At 42.5% G+C, this 14,564-nt stretch overlaps 1 protein-coding gene across 2 annotated transcripts in view; it reads right to left on the minus strand.

The window, feature by feature from the left end:
• rbm33a (RNA binding motif protein 33a) overlaps positions 1 to 14,564 on the minus strand; it is a 256,149-nt gene that overhangs the window by 77,617 nt on the left and 163,968 nt on the right. For both annotated transcript variants that reach the window (XM_038798392.1, XM_038798391.1), the window contains one exon: positions 363 to 689. In XM_038798392.1, coding sequence (XP_038654320.1) covers positions 363 to 689 — 327 coding nt within the window. The remainder of the gene's footprint in view (positions 1 to 362; positions 690 to 14,564) is intronic.

Consider the following 14,564-nt stretch of genomic DNA (forward strand, 5'->3'; position numbering starts at 1 on the left):
ATTTGACTGGTGGCTCAAGCAAAATCCATCACAATTTCTACAACGACAGACTCTTCAGCTGAGACACAACTAGGCATTATCTGCCCTGCCCACAATGCCCTCTAATACTCAAATTGTATCAATAACTTCATCCAAAATGGAATTAGCTGAATGCATCAGATCTGGAAAAATAACCCAATTTGAAAGATAAAGCCTTCATGCTTTCCAATCTAATAAGCGCTTGAAACTCTTTCTGCGAACTGTCATACACAGCATTTCATGTAAGCAAATGTAAAAAAGCCATGGTTCAGTCACCCACCACGAATCTGCCAGTGCAGAACTTTGAAGAACCTGTTGACAAACATAGTTGAGAAAATTCTGACCTCTACTACTGTAGAATCCTGTGAAGGAGGCTTTTGTTTCTTGCTTTTTTGTTGGAAGTTCTTCTGTGGCACCCTCAATCCAGGTACAGTCTGAACAGTAGGTGCACTTTGAGCAGTCTGTTTCATTCGAGGAGAAGTTACAGTTGAAGCTGTGGGTTTTGTCCAAGAAGCAGATGTAGTTTGAGCAGCGGGAGCTGACAAAGGACGGTGATGTCTTATACCACTGTTATGAGGAGCAATAGGCAGTTCACGGAGGTTACTATTTCGTTGAAGAGATGTCTGAAATTGATTTGGTAGCTTATTCATGTTTTGAATTCCGGGTATATTCTGCCGATACAAAAACGTACAAGAATTTGAAGTTCAGATGAAAGCAAATCACAGAAGTTTAAGAACAAACTCTTCAAAAAGGTCCACATTTGCACTAAGACAAAAGCGTTATGAATCCCTCAGAGACAAAAAAACTTGTTAATCAACACAGAAACAACGCTTGAAGCAGATAATTGAACAATTTGGTTGTGCAGCACAAGTTTTGAAGACAAGAGGATAAATATAACTAAGGATCCAGAACCGAAAGTCCCATATTCTTTTCCCTTCTCAATGATGAAGTGGTCAATCTCAGCCAGGTTCAAATTTAAAATAGTGCAACTAACCTCAACATCTCAGAATTAGGAAAAAGAAAAAAATCGCCCCAGATAGGATGCAACGACTTGGGGCTGTTCAGTCAACTCATCAATTTTAACTTCTCCCACACACTGCTCCACCCACCGGAGGGAGCAAAGGAGGATCGGTTAAAATAGATTCCACACTAGTTAAACTCAAAAATTAGAACTTGGGTGGAGAATTTAAGAGAACGGTGCAACGTGAATTTGTACCGTTAGAGCCTTCATGAAGAGAAACTTGTCAAGGAACTGAAGAGACACAAGAGCATAAACTGACTGCAGTACGAGTGACCACACCAAGTTTCTGTTAACTGGTGGCAATTCTGTCCATTTAACTTAACGCTCGAACAATTCTTTGTTTATAAAAGGCAGAGATCGTAATTAAAATTCAAATATTCATTTGCATTTGTGAAAAGAGCTTAATAAAAATGCTTTTATGACAAATTATCCAGCAACTATTTCTAGGCAGATTGTCGGTATTAATAGGAAACAATTTAGATAGGTTGCTTCCACAGGCATCGAGGCCACATAGAGTGCATAGAGAGGCAATTAGGCTTGGACAATTCAAATTATTCACAGCCGAGGTCAAGCTACCAGATCAGAATTTTCAAGTTATCAGGTCATCCATGGGACACATGAAAACTCAACACAAAAGATATGGTCGATAATGAATAGACTAGATGAAGCTGCTAGAATACATGACACATCACTGCAGAAATAGATGACTATGATGAAAGTATTACAAATTAGCCATAGTTATGAGTCCTCCTGCTCCTATCTTCTATGTATCTATGTATTATCGCAACTTTACCATTGACAAAGAAGCAAAAACAGAGGAAAAAAATAACATTGAGCGCAAGGTGCGGACATTACAAAGGAGATTAAAAGCTTGATCAAAGGGTGGAATTTTCCCAATTTTTTCAATGTCACCCTCTAACTGAAAACTGGCGAGTAGCTCTCCAGCGGCACAGCCGAGTTTTTACATCACCTCTTCAGCCACGACTGGGCCTTATAGAGGCTGAGGCTGGCTCCACTCGGGGCGCCATCTTCAAAGGGTGCCCTGATCAGCAGAGAAAGTAAATGCCACTCAGCGCCACCACGGACATGGAGAACACCCCACCCCACCACAAGCAATAAAATGGGTCCCCCCCCCCCCACCAACATAATGGGAAACCACCCCTCCCAATGGGATTCCCAGAGGTAGCGCCTCCGACACTTCCCCCTGTCACTGCAACCTGCACCACAGGGCAGTGCCTGGCATATCTCTCTTTCCCTGGGGGTTATACTTACCTTTGCGTCCCGGGAGGAAATCCCCTTGACTGATTCACGCCTTTAGAAACTTGTTATAAACCTCACCGATGTGACAGGAATATTCAGTATCTCAGCGCTGAATTTTTGTGAGATTTTGCGCTTGCGATATATTCGCCGGCAGCACAAATGGTGAGTACAAAACCACCCCTGAGGGGTGGATTTTGAGAAGAGCCCTTAATATCTTTCAGATCATATAAAAATTATGAATGGCACAATGCTTGAAATTAATTCTGGATGTCACAACAATACGCTCCTCACAATCAGCTGAAAGATTCCTGTCAAAAAACAGCCTAAAAATGTTTTGTCCCTATTTGTGAAGACTACAAATTCATGGAGTTTTCAGAACAATGTGAAAAGATATTACTGGCGGCACCAAAAACACTGACATAATAATGTCTTTATTTCTATTGCAGAGGCTGTGAAATTAAGTGTCAGACTGGATGGTAGACGGTGGTGCCAAGGGTCAATGTTTGGAATACCGTTTTTTTTAAAAATGCATATTATATTTCAAAATTTGCCCATGGAGGTGTGGCAAACAATGAGGATGATAACAATCGATTTCAACAGGACGCAGGTAAACTGGCAGGATAGGCAGACGGAAGTTAACACGTCTGTGAAGAAGAGGTTGGATTGGGAGGGGGGAAATTTAGACATGACAGCACAGTTCTGAAAAATGGGGGCCCATGTGCATTGATCTTTAAATGTGGCAGGACACATTGATAGCACAATTGCAACATGGGATCTTGGGCTTCACAAAAAGAGATAGAGTACAAAAGCCATTAAGTGATGCTGACCCTTTATAAAGCCTTGTTTGGCCACTTTAGGAAGAATGCAAAGTCCTGGAGACAGTGCAGAGGAGATTTACCAGACTGACTCCAGGGAAGGATATTAGGTTGGATAAGTCAGCCTGTTCGCTTTGAAAATTGAGGGGAGATTTGACAGAGGTCTAAACCAGTCATCGTCTTGTTCTAAGATAGACATGGAAAAGCTGTTTCCATTAGCTCGTTACAAGGAAGCGGTGACACATCTAACATTTTGGGCAAGAGCGACAGGGGGGTGAGGAGGAAGAACTTTTTAATGCAGTGAGTGATAATGACCGAGAAAACTCTGCCTACAAGGGTGGTAGAAGCGGGGCGGCACGGTGCAGTAGTTAGCAACGCTGCCTCATGGCACCGAGGACCCAGTTCAATCCCAGCCCCAGGTCATTGTCCATGTGGAGTTTGCAAATTCACCCCGTGTCTGCGCGGATCTCACCCCCACAACCCAAAAATATGTGCAGGGTAGGTGGATTGGACATACTAAATTGCCCCCTAATTGGAAAAAAAGAATTGGGTACTCTTTATTTATTTTTAAACAAGAGTGGTAGAAGCTGAGATGAATGATTTCAAAAGGAAATTGGATGGGCATTTAAACAAAATAAATTTGCTGAGATAATGGAATACAGCAGGGAAAGAGGACTGATCGGTTTGCTCTTGAGGACCAGCATGGACTCGATGGATCAATGGCCTACGTCTGTTCTGGAAGTCCATGTGCACATAATCTAACACATACAGGCCCTGATTTTACAGTTATTGTCAAAGGATCAACATTTGCCATTCATGTTATATCTGCCCACAGAGTTGATTGTGGGCTCCTGTTAAACTTCCAGATTTTAGATATTTCAGCGCAATGCCCTATCTTGGTCATGTGTAAACAGAGCAAGTCTCTTCAAGACTGAAGAATCCTCATTGAAGCAGGCAGAGGGAGTTTAACTCTCACTGAATGGTCTGGGTGGAATGGGCCCCCCCTAACGAAATTCATTAACCTCCTCACCAATTTTAATGATCCACTGTTAGCAATCTCTGTCTCATTTGTCTCCATCTCTGTTCCAGATCGCCTCTCTAATCCCTCATAAATCCCAACCTGACAGTCCCGATCTCTCCCTAGAACTCTCCCTGAACGCCATAACTATTCCCCTGATCTCTTTTTAACCACAATCACCACTGGACCCTCTAACAATGTTTTGCTCCCAACATCTCAGCAATTTTCACATTGAGCAACGTAGATGTATTTATTCCTGGGCATAGCTTATTCTACATTACTCTCCATCCAACTGGGAGCCACACTCATCAATCACACTGTCTTCTGAACAAGGGACCTGGTAAAACAAAATGCATGGCATGGGAAATTCCACGCCATTGCAGAATCCTGCCCACTGCTTGGAGGTCTCACTCAAGTCTGTAGACCATAAGACATAGGAGCAAAATTAGGCCATTTGGCCCATCAAGTCTGCTTCCCATTCAATCATGGCTGATATGTTTCTCATCCCCATTCACCTGCCTTCTCCCCATAACCCTTGGTCCCCTTATTAATCAAGAACCTATCTACCTCGGTCTCAAAGACACTCAGTATCAGGCCAAAGTCTAAACCACAAAGTATAAGTTAGGATCACCATTCAACGTAAAAGCAAAATACGACAAGGGAAAGAAGGGACTAAGAAAGAAATGAAATAGACAAAGAAAAAGAAATGCATTTTTCAAAACAATAAATCTGAAGGATTAATGCTCGAAAAGTAACATTTTCAGGGCTGGGGGTGGGGAATATTAGCAAAAAAAACCAAACTTACTTTCCACAAAATTAAATCAACTTCTGCAAGTAGCCAACTTTACAATTGGTTCACAACAAATGAAAAGCAAGTTTAGGATTAAGTTCGATTCTCTCAGAAACACAAACTAATTCTTTTTCTGCATTCTGTCCAACCCAGCCAGAGAAAGCCAGAGAGAAAACCAAGACACAAGTCCTGGGAAGAGGGACAAGCATTCCAGGGACATCCTCCCCTCCCTTTGTAACCGGAACACCTCCCTCATGAATTCTCTGCATTATGCGCCTCTAAGATGGAACTATTGCCAGGCCGAGGAGCAAGCTAGTCAAGAGGTTTTCCAGTTTACACAACCCCTCTCTCCCCACTTGGCATCAGATCAACAAAGCAGCAGTGTCGGCAAGAAATCTAAACAGAATGTTGGAAGCAGGCCCTTAAGATGATCAAACCATCCATGGCTGCAACCTCGAAGTGCACATAATTTTCACCCACTATAGAGAGCCAGCCTGCTGCTGGCAGCATTCACAAAGTGGTTCAGGAATCTTTTTGATACCACTGTCATACAACACTCTCTATCCTACGTCCTCAGTGGAACGGGGAGGGATTCCCATTTACAAGTCTTCCCACCGGGAATGCTCTTCCCCAGATTTGTAAAACATTCCACCAATGGCAGAAATGGAGTGCATGGCAGTTTATACAGGAAGTCCCTCAGTGCAGAGTGGAAGGGCAAACTACTGTTGTAGGGACAGACACAGATAATTGGATTGTGATTGTAGCAGCTGTCAGATGTGTTATGCAGCCAGGAACTGCAGGAAAAAGGTCATGAAGCAAAACCAGACCATTTTGATAGTTGGTAGAGTTGAAATTTTAAAACACAGCTCATAATTGTTGAAACAACTTTAAAGCAGCTGGTAAATGATTATACATACGTCATGTAGGTAAAATCCCCTCACCAATAGTGATAACTCTCCAGTCTGGATAAGAATTGGTTGAAACTTTAATCATGAAAGTACTCACTCAAACAAGTCATGCCATTACTACAACTTAATAAAAGCATAAGAATTTGATGAAGCAGTGGCAAATGAAGGATTAACAAGATGTACAATGGAGAGACAGGACATTTTTATCATCCCCACATCAGTCAGTTTCTCATCTCAGCCAAGCTACACATTGAAATATCAGTGTGCACTAACTGGCAAGGTGGGGTGAGGGGCACAGCTGCTGAGTGCCATTCAATGCATTCTCTGAATTTGGTTTGGTAACACCATAAACCTTAGAAATCTTTTGGCATGGTCACACATACAGTAACTGACTTGTGCATACCTTGCCTGGAATCTTTCAGGTTGTCACACAGCAGAGGAGGAACGCAGGTGCCTATCCCTTTCCTGCTAGTCAGCTACCTATTTGAGATATTTTACATAGGAGGTCAATATTTATTCATACCCCTCTTTTCATGGGGTGAAGGATAACTAGGTATAGCACTTGCATAAGAATGCTTTACACCACCTTCTGCTGGCTGGTCAAAGTGGCACAAACAGCAATCTGTAAATGTGGTATCCATAGCACTCTTGCTGAGGAACTACATAACCTGAGAATCAGAGAGTTCAACAGGGCAGCACGGTAGCATGGTGGTTAGCATAAATGCTTCACAGCTCCAGGGTCCCAGGTTCGATTCCCGGCTGGGTCACTGTCTGTGTGGAGTCTGCACGTCCTCCCCGTGTTTGCGTGGGTTTCCTTCGGGTGCTCCGGTTTCCTCCCACAGTCCAAAGATGTGCGGGTTAGGTGGATTGGCCATGCTAAATTGCCCGTAGTGTCCTAAAAAGTAAGGTTAAGGTGGGGGTTGTTGGGTTACAGGTATAGGGTGGATACGTGGGTTTGAGTAGGGTGATCATTGCTCGGCACAACATCGAGGGCCGAAGGGCCTGTTCTGTGCTGTACTGTTCTATGTTCTACTAGACATTCCATCACAAAAACCATAAAAATAAGCACAACATTTCCAACTAATTTTGCAGCAAAATTTAAAAAGCAGAAAATGTTGGAAATACTTAAATCAGTCAGCATCTAGAAAGTGAAATGGCAAGCTGTGATAGTTGCACAGCTGATGCACCGTTGTTTGCCTTGTCACTTCACAAAAGTTGGCATATTTCCAACAGTTTGTTTTTATGCCAGATTCTAACATTTACTGTTTTTCTGTTATTTTACAGATTTTGGAACAATATCTTTAAGCAACACGATAAATGATTTTGATTTAATAAACATCAAACTTCAGTAAACCTAAAGCAGACAAACTACATGTTTAGTTTCTAAATGAATGATGGCGATATGCAACGTGATACACGTGCAGTTCATCAGCAATATTCGATGTAAAGTATAACTGCACATATGCTACGCAAGTCACCTATAACTTGATAATTTGAACAATTATTGTTAATCCGATTCTAACTTAATTTGTTACATTCTCCAGTGATAAATTTTAACAAGACTTTAAGGTAAATTTTTATACTGAAAAGAAACAAATAATCAAAAATCAGATTTCAGTCATATCTGAAAACTTTACATATTTATAGCTTTAGATAATGAGCCATTAATATAAATCTTGCAAGAAGCAGCACTCGCAGACTTGTATAACAGAACTGCCCGCAAATGTAGATAATATGCAACAGCCATTAAGATGGGTGAGGTGGTTGTTGCAGATTCTTTTGGATACTAGCTTTATTCGACCCGAGGCAATAGCCCAACTATTTGCATGTGCAACTTGTAAACTTCAGACTTCTTCTTACATTCAAGTAAATGGTTTGATGTTTCTTGGTTGAGACATATAAAAATACAAAGTGAGTGACTTTAAAATTGAAAGAAAGCCAATACTCGCATTACATACACTGGAAAATGAGGGTCGCAACAGTTACTCGGGAATTTATTCAAATCCAGGTCGGCAAACCTTCCAACAACAAAATTGATGGCAGGCCAAATTCAGAATACAAACAAATTTAAGATCTAAAACTGTTGCCTGAATATGGCAAATACATACAAGTATTTTTTTAAAGTCTGGGATATTTAAAAGAGGGTGGAGAAAGGGGAGTCTAAACTCTTACCCCACCCCACCCCCAATTTTTAAATATCCCACACAATTTTGTCTCAATTAAAAAACCCTTCCCCCTGCCCCTCACACCTGATCATCTATCTCTTGTTTTTAAGATTGCTACAGTTTTGTTGCTCTCTCTTACACCTCCAGTATAATATCGAACAGATTTTCCCTCTTTCTCAGTTCTGATGAAAAGCCAAACAGACCTGAAGTGTTAACTCTGTTCTCTCTCCCTACAGATGTTGCCAGACCTGCTGAGTCTTTCCAACATTCTCTGTTTTAGATTACAGCACCCACAGTATTTTGCTGATAATAGGAGTAGGCCGTTTGGCCTGGTAAGCCTGCTCTATCATCCAATGAATATAAATGAATTAAAAACCAGATGATATGTGATTAAATGAGCAAACTGGAACAGACTAATTGAGAAGAACTTGATTGGGGATCATGTATCCTTTTCTTATTTCTAAAGTTTGCTATGTTCCAATAAGCCTGCACTGATTTTTATTCTCGTGTCTTTTACTGCATGTCAGTTTCACACCTCTTCATATTACGCTGAATCTTGGATGCCCTGAAGTTGCAGGCCATGAAGCTTGATTGGCTGGCAAATTATCAGAAGCTGTTTGTTTTCTCAATTTGTTGCTAACCACAGAACAAGGATCTCAATTGATAAGATTGTACAGAACACTACTGCTTCCACGGTAATAATGTTGCAGTCCATGTCTGGATGCACTACATTGCAGACCAATACAAATAGTGGAGATTCCACATGAAACAATGATGTGTCACGAATTTCTGGACGATTCTCTCTACTAACGTCATTTCACTCCTAGCAGAACTACTGAAGTAAATTATATCAACATTTTGATATACTTTATATACAGAGCAAATGTTCCACTTTTTCCTACGTGCAGTATTTTTTTCTATTGCAGGGAAAACGGTGGCCCAGTTGTTAGCACTGCTGTCTCAAAGCACCAAGGACCCGGGTTCAATTCCGGCTTTGGGCTCCTGTGTAGAGTTTGCACTTTCTCCCGTACCCATGTGGGTTTCGTCCCACAGTCCAAATCTGTGCACGTTCGGTGGATTGGCGCTGCCAAAATGTCCAACTGTAACAAGTTAGGTGGGGGTTACAGGGCTAGAGTGGAGCAGTAGGCCGAGGTAGGGTACTCTTTCGGGGGTTGATACAGACTCGGTAGGCCAAATGGTCTCCTTCTGCACTGTAGAAATTCTACTGTACTAAAATGAACTGCTGTGGGTAGTTAAGCCAGGGGAGTCTAATTTTTCTATGCGAATAATTGAGCGAGCTTTGCATACAAGCAGTGGGAGAGACCACATCTAGAGTGAGACACAACCAGAATGAGTTTGCAACTTGAGAATTTGAAACAGAGTGGGAATTCAGTGCAGAGTAGGAATAGGTGTTTTTACTCCTTGTTTTATAACTTTTAGAATCTCCAGCGAGTGCTCTTGCCCTGCTGCAGCAGCAGACTACAAGCAAGAGTGGACTGGTTAGTGAGTTAGGTCGGTAAGCCATCTTTTAACATATAGTTTGAAAATACTTTATGTGGTTTATAATCCGTAAGGGCTATAACTGTTAGTAACGAGGACCAGGAAAGAAGGGCCACAGGAAATTGGATACAATATAATATTAAGCATCTTCCAAAGGTTTAATTTAAAGGGTTTCATCATGGCAGGCGAGCTCAAAGCCATGGTTTGCTCCTCTTGCTCCATGTGGGAAGCCAAGAACATTTCCAGTGCCCGGGACCAGCATGTGTCCAGCTACAGCTCCTGGAAGCCTGGATTTCAAAGCTGGAGCGGAGGCTGGGAGCATTGCAGAATATCCGCACGGCAAGAGTATGTTGTGAACAGTACGTATAGAGGGGTGGTCACACCACAGGATCAGACTCCACAGCAGGCAAGGTGAACACCATGCAGAGCAAGAGAGCTAGGCAGGGAGTGCAGGAATCTCCTGTGACCATTGCCCTGCAAAAGAGATATACTGCTTTGGATATTGTTCAGCAGAATCTCTCAGGGGAAAGCAGCAACGGCCAAATTTGTTGCAACATGGTTGGTTCTGCTGCAGAGGCGTAAAAGGTATGGGAATACAATAGTTATAGGGGATTCAATTGTGAGAGAACTGGATAGGAATCTCTTGAGGCTGCAAACGTGACTCCAGGATGGTTTGTTGTCTCCCTGGTGCTAGGGTCAAGGATGTCTCGGAGTGGCTACAGGATATTCTGAAGGGGGAGGGTGAAGAGCTTGTGGTCTTGATCCAAACGACATAGGTTTTAAAAAAAAGGGATGAAGTCTTAAAAGTAGAGTATAGGGAGTTAGGAAGGAAGTTGAGAAGTCAGACTCAAAGGTTGCGATATCAGGATTTCTACCAGTACCACATGCTAGTCATAGTAGAAATAGCAGGATATATGAAATTAAATGAAATGAAAATCACTTATTGTCACAAGTAGGCTTCAAATGAAGTTACTGTGAAAAGCCCCTAGTCGCCACATTCCGGCGCCTGTTCGGGAAGGCTGGTACGGGAATTGAACCGTGCTGCTGGCCTGCCTTGGTCTGCTTTCAAAGCCAGCGATTTAGCCGTGTGCTAAACCAGCCCCTATATATTGGGTGAATACGTGGCTGAAGAGATGTTGTGAGGGGGAGGGTTTCAGTTTTTTGGGGGAACTGAGACCAGTACAAACTTGACGGGTTACATCTGGGCAGAACCGGGACCAATGTCCTTGGGGAGGATTTGCTAGAGTGGCCGGGGAGAGTTTAAACTAAAAAGGCAGATGGATGGGAACCTATGCATGGAGTCAGAGGAAGGGGAACCAAGGACAAAAGCAAAAGGCAGAAAGGGGAATAAGAAAAGAGGTAGGCAGAAAAACCAAGGACCAGATTAAACAAGGCCAGTGAAAAATATTCAGAGCGGGACAAGTAATACTAGAAAGACAAGCTGAAAGGCTTTGTGCCTTAACGTGCCAAGCATTCACAATAAAACGGATGAACTAATCATGTAAATTATGTAAACAGGTATGATATCGTTGGGATAACGGAGACATGGCTGCAGGGTGACTAGGGATGGAAAATGAACATCATGGGATAATTAGGAAAAATTAGCAAAAGGAAAAGGCGGTGCTGGTTAAAGTGGAGATTAACCCAATAATGAAGGATTTTAGCTCCGACAATGTGGAATCTGTATGTGTCGAGCTGAGAAACAACAAAGGGCAAAAAACGTTAGTGGGCATTATATATAGACCCACATGCTGGAGTGAGGTTGGAAATGGCATTAAGCAGGAAATTAGAGACACTTGCGATAAAGGAACACCTGTAGTTATGGGAGACTTTAATCTGCATCTAGATTGGGCAAATCAAATTAACCACAATACAATAGAGGACAAATTCATGGGGTGTATACGGGATGGTTTTCTGGACCAAAAAATTTAAGGAACCAACTCAAGAACAGGCCATCCTCGGCTGGGAACTGTGTAATGGGAACGGAAGCATTGGCAATCTAGTTGTGCTCGGCCCCTCGGGGATGAGCGACCATAATATGATATAATTTTTCATCAAAATGGAGAGTGGAACAGTTGATTCTGAGACTAAGGTCCTGACTCCTAAAAGGATGATGACGCACAAGTTGGCTCTGATCGATTGGGAAACGTTACTTGAAGGGTTGACAGTGGATAGGCATGAGTAAACATTCAAGGTGGGTGTGGGGGTACTGCAACAATTGTTTATTCCTGTCTGGCACAGAAGTAAAACGGGAAAGGTGATCAATCCATAGCCTATAAGGGGAATTAGAGATAGTATTCGATCCAAGGAAGAAGCATATAAATTGGCCAAGAAAAATAATAGGTCTGAGGATTGGGAACAGTTTAGAATTCAGCAATAAATCAAAGATTTTGTAGCAGAGCACTTTAAAAACATGGATATATGATGGGGAAATCATGCTTCATAAATCTACTGGAATTCTTTGAGGATGTAATTAGTAGAGTTCATGAGAGTGTGCCAGTGAATGCAGTTTATTTGGACTTTCAGAAGGTTTTCCACAAATTCCCACATAAGGGATTAACGTGTAAAATTAAAGCACATGGGATTAAGGGTAGTGCAGTGAAATGGATAGAAAACTAGCCAAGAAACAAAGAGTAGGAATTCACCGGTCTTTTTCCAAGTGGCAGGCAGTGACTAGTGGGGTACCTCAGGGATCAGTGCTCAGGCACACTATACATCAATGATTTAGATGAGGGAACAAAATGTAATATCTCCAAAATTGCAGATGACACCAAGTTGGGTGGGAGGGTGAGCTGTCAGGAGGGTGCAGAGACACTTCAGTGTGATTTGGACAAGTGAGGGGGGAAATGAATGGTAGATGCAGTACAATTTGGATAAATGAGAGGTTATCCACTTGGTAGCAAAAACGGGAAAGCAGATTATTATTTGAATGGTCATAAATTAGGAGAGTGGAATGGGTGGCACGATAGTACAGTGGTTAGCACTGTTGCTTCACCAGCTCTCGAGTCCCAGGTTCAATTCCCGGTTTGGGTCACTGCGTGTGTGGAGTCTGCACGTTCTCCCTGTGTCTGCGTGGTTTTCCTCCCACAAGTCCCGAAAGACATGCTGTTAGAATTTTGGACATTTTGAATTTTACCTGTGTGTACCCGAACAGGCACCGGAATGAATGGCGACTCGGGACTTTTCACAATAACGTCATTGCAAAATTAATGTAAGCCTACTTGTGACAATAAAGATTATGTCCTCATACACCAGTCGCTGAAGGTAAGCATACAGGAGCAACAGGCGGTAAAGAAGGCAAATGGTATGCTAGCCTTCATAGCGACAGGATTCGAGTACAGGAGCAGGGATCTCTTGCTGCAATTATACAGGGCCTCTGAGGCCAGTCCTGGAATAGTGTGTGCAGTTTTGGTCACCTTATCTGAGGAAGGATGTTTTTTCTCTTGAGGGAGTGCAGTGAAGGTTTACAAGACTGATTCCTGGGATGGCAGGATGGACATACGAGGAGATATGGAGTTGGTTAGGATTGTATTCACTGGAGTTCAGAAGAACGAGGGGGGGATCTCATAGAAACCTATAAAATTTGAACAAGAAAAGACTGAATAGATGAATTAAGGATGTTCCCGATGGTGGGCATGTCAGAACCAAGGTTCACAGTCTGAGGATATAGGGTAGACCAGGGGTGGGCAAACTACGGCCCGCGGGCCGCATGCGGCCCGCCAAAGGTATTTCTGCGGCCCACCAAGTCATTTAAAAAAAAAAAAAAAAAAATTTTAAAAAAATTTTTTTTTTTTTTTTTTTAATTTTTTTTTAAAGGTTAATGGGTGGGGGGGCTGTTGGGTTACTTACTGGTATAGGGTGGATACGTTGACTTGAGTAGGGTGATCATTGCTTGGCACAACGTCGAGGGCCGAAGGGCCTGTTCTGTGCTGTACTGTTCTATGTTCTATATGAGGCGCCCACAATCATAACCGGGTGAAGTAATTATTTTACTTAATATACTATGCGGCCCTTTGTGAATTGTGAATTTCTGAATGCGGCCCTTGCACGGAAAAGTTTGCCCACCCCTGGGGTAGACCATTTAGGACAGAGATGAGGAGAAATTTCTTCACCCAAAGAGTGATCAGCCTATGGAATTTGTTACCACACTGAGTCCTCGAAGACAAAACATTGCATGTTTTCGAGAAGCAGTTTCATATATCTCTTGGGGCGAAGGGGATCAAAAGATATTTGGCGGCGGCCTCCGGCTAGAGTTGGGCGATCAGCCATGGTCAGAATGAATGACGGGGCAGGCTCGGAGGGCCAAATGGCCTCCTCCTGCTCCTATTTTGTATGTAATCTTAACCACAATGCCACATACCAAAGAAACACCACACATTAACAAAGAATCACACAATTGTTGCAGCGCAGAGGCCAATGAGGCCCATTGTGTCTGCACTGGCACTCCAAATGAGCAATTCATCTATCACTATTCTACCGCCCACCCGTAAGCCTCCACGTTCTTCCTGAACAGGTAACGGTTCAATTCCATTTTGAACCCTTCAATTCAAGCAGTGCATTTCAAACCCCAAGCACCTGCTGTGTAAAATAGTTTCTCCTCATATCATTTTTGCTTCTTCTACTAGTTACTTTTAATTTGTGCCCTCCTGTTCTTGATCCATTCATGGGTGGGAGCAATTTCTCCTTATCGATTTTCTCCAGACCCCTCATGATTTTAAATACCTCCATCAAATCTCCTCTCAGCCTTCTTTTCTCCAAGGAGAACAGTCCTAATTTCTCCAATCTATCTTCATAATGGAAGTTCCTCATTCCTGGAACCATTCTCATGAATATTTTCTACACCCTCTCTAATGCTTCATATCCTTCCCAAGGAGTGGAGCCCAGAACTGATCGCAATACTTCAGCTCAGGCCAAACTAGTGGCGTATACAAATTCAACATTACCTCCTTACTCTTGTACTCTATGTCACTATTAATAAAGTTCAGGGTACTCTATGCTTTATTCACTCTTGCAACCTGTCTTGCCATTTTAAATGATTTATTCACAATACACCCAGGCCACTGCTCCTC

This window comes from Scyliorhinus canicula, chromosome 5, assembly GCF_902713615.1.
Source record: "Scyliorhinus canicula chromosome 5, sScyCan1.1, whole genome shotgun sequence".
NCBI lineage: Eukaryota > Metazoa > Chordata > Chondrichthyes > Carcharhiniformes > Scyliorhinidae > Scyliorhinus > Scyliorhinus canicula.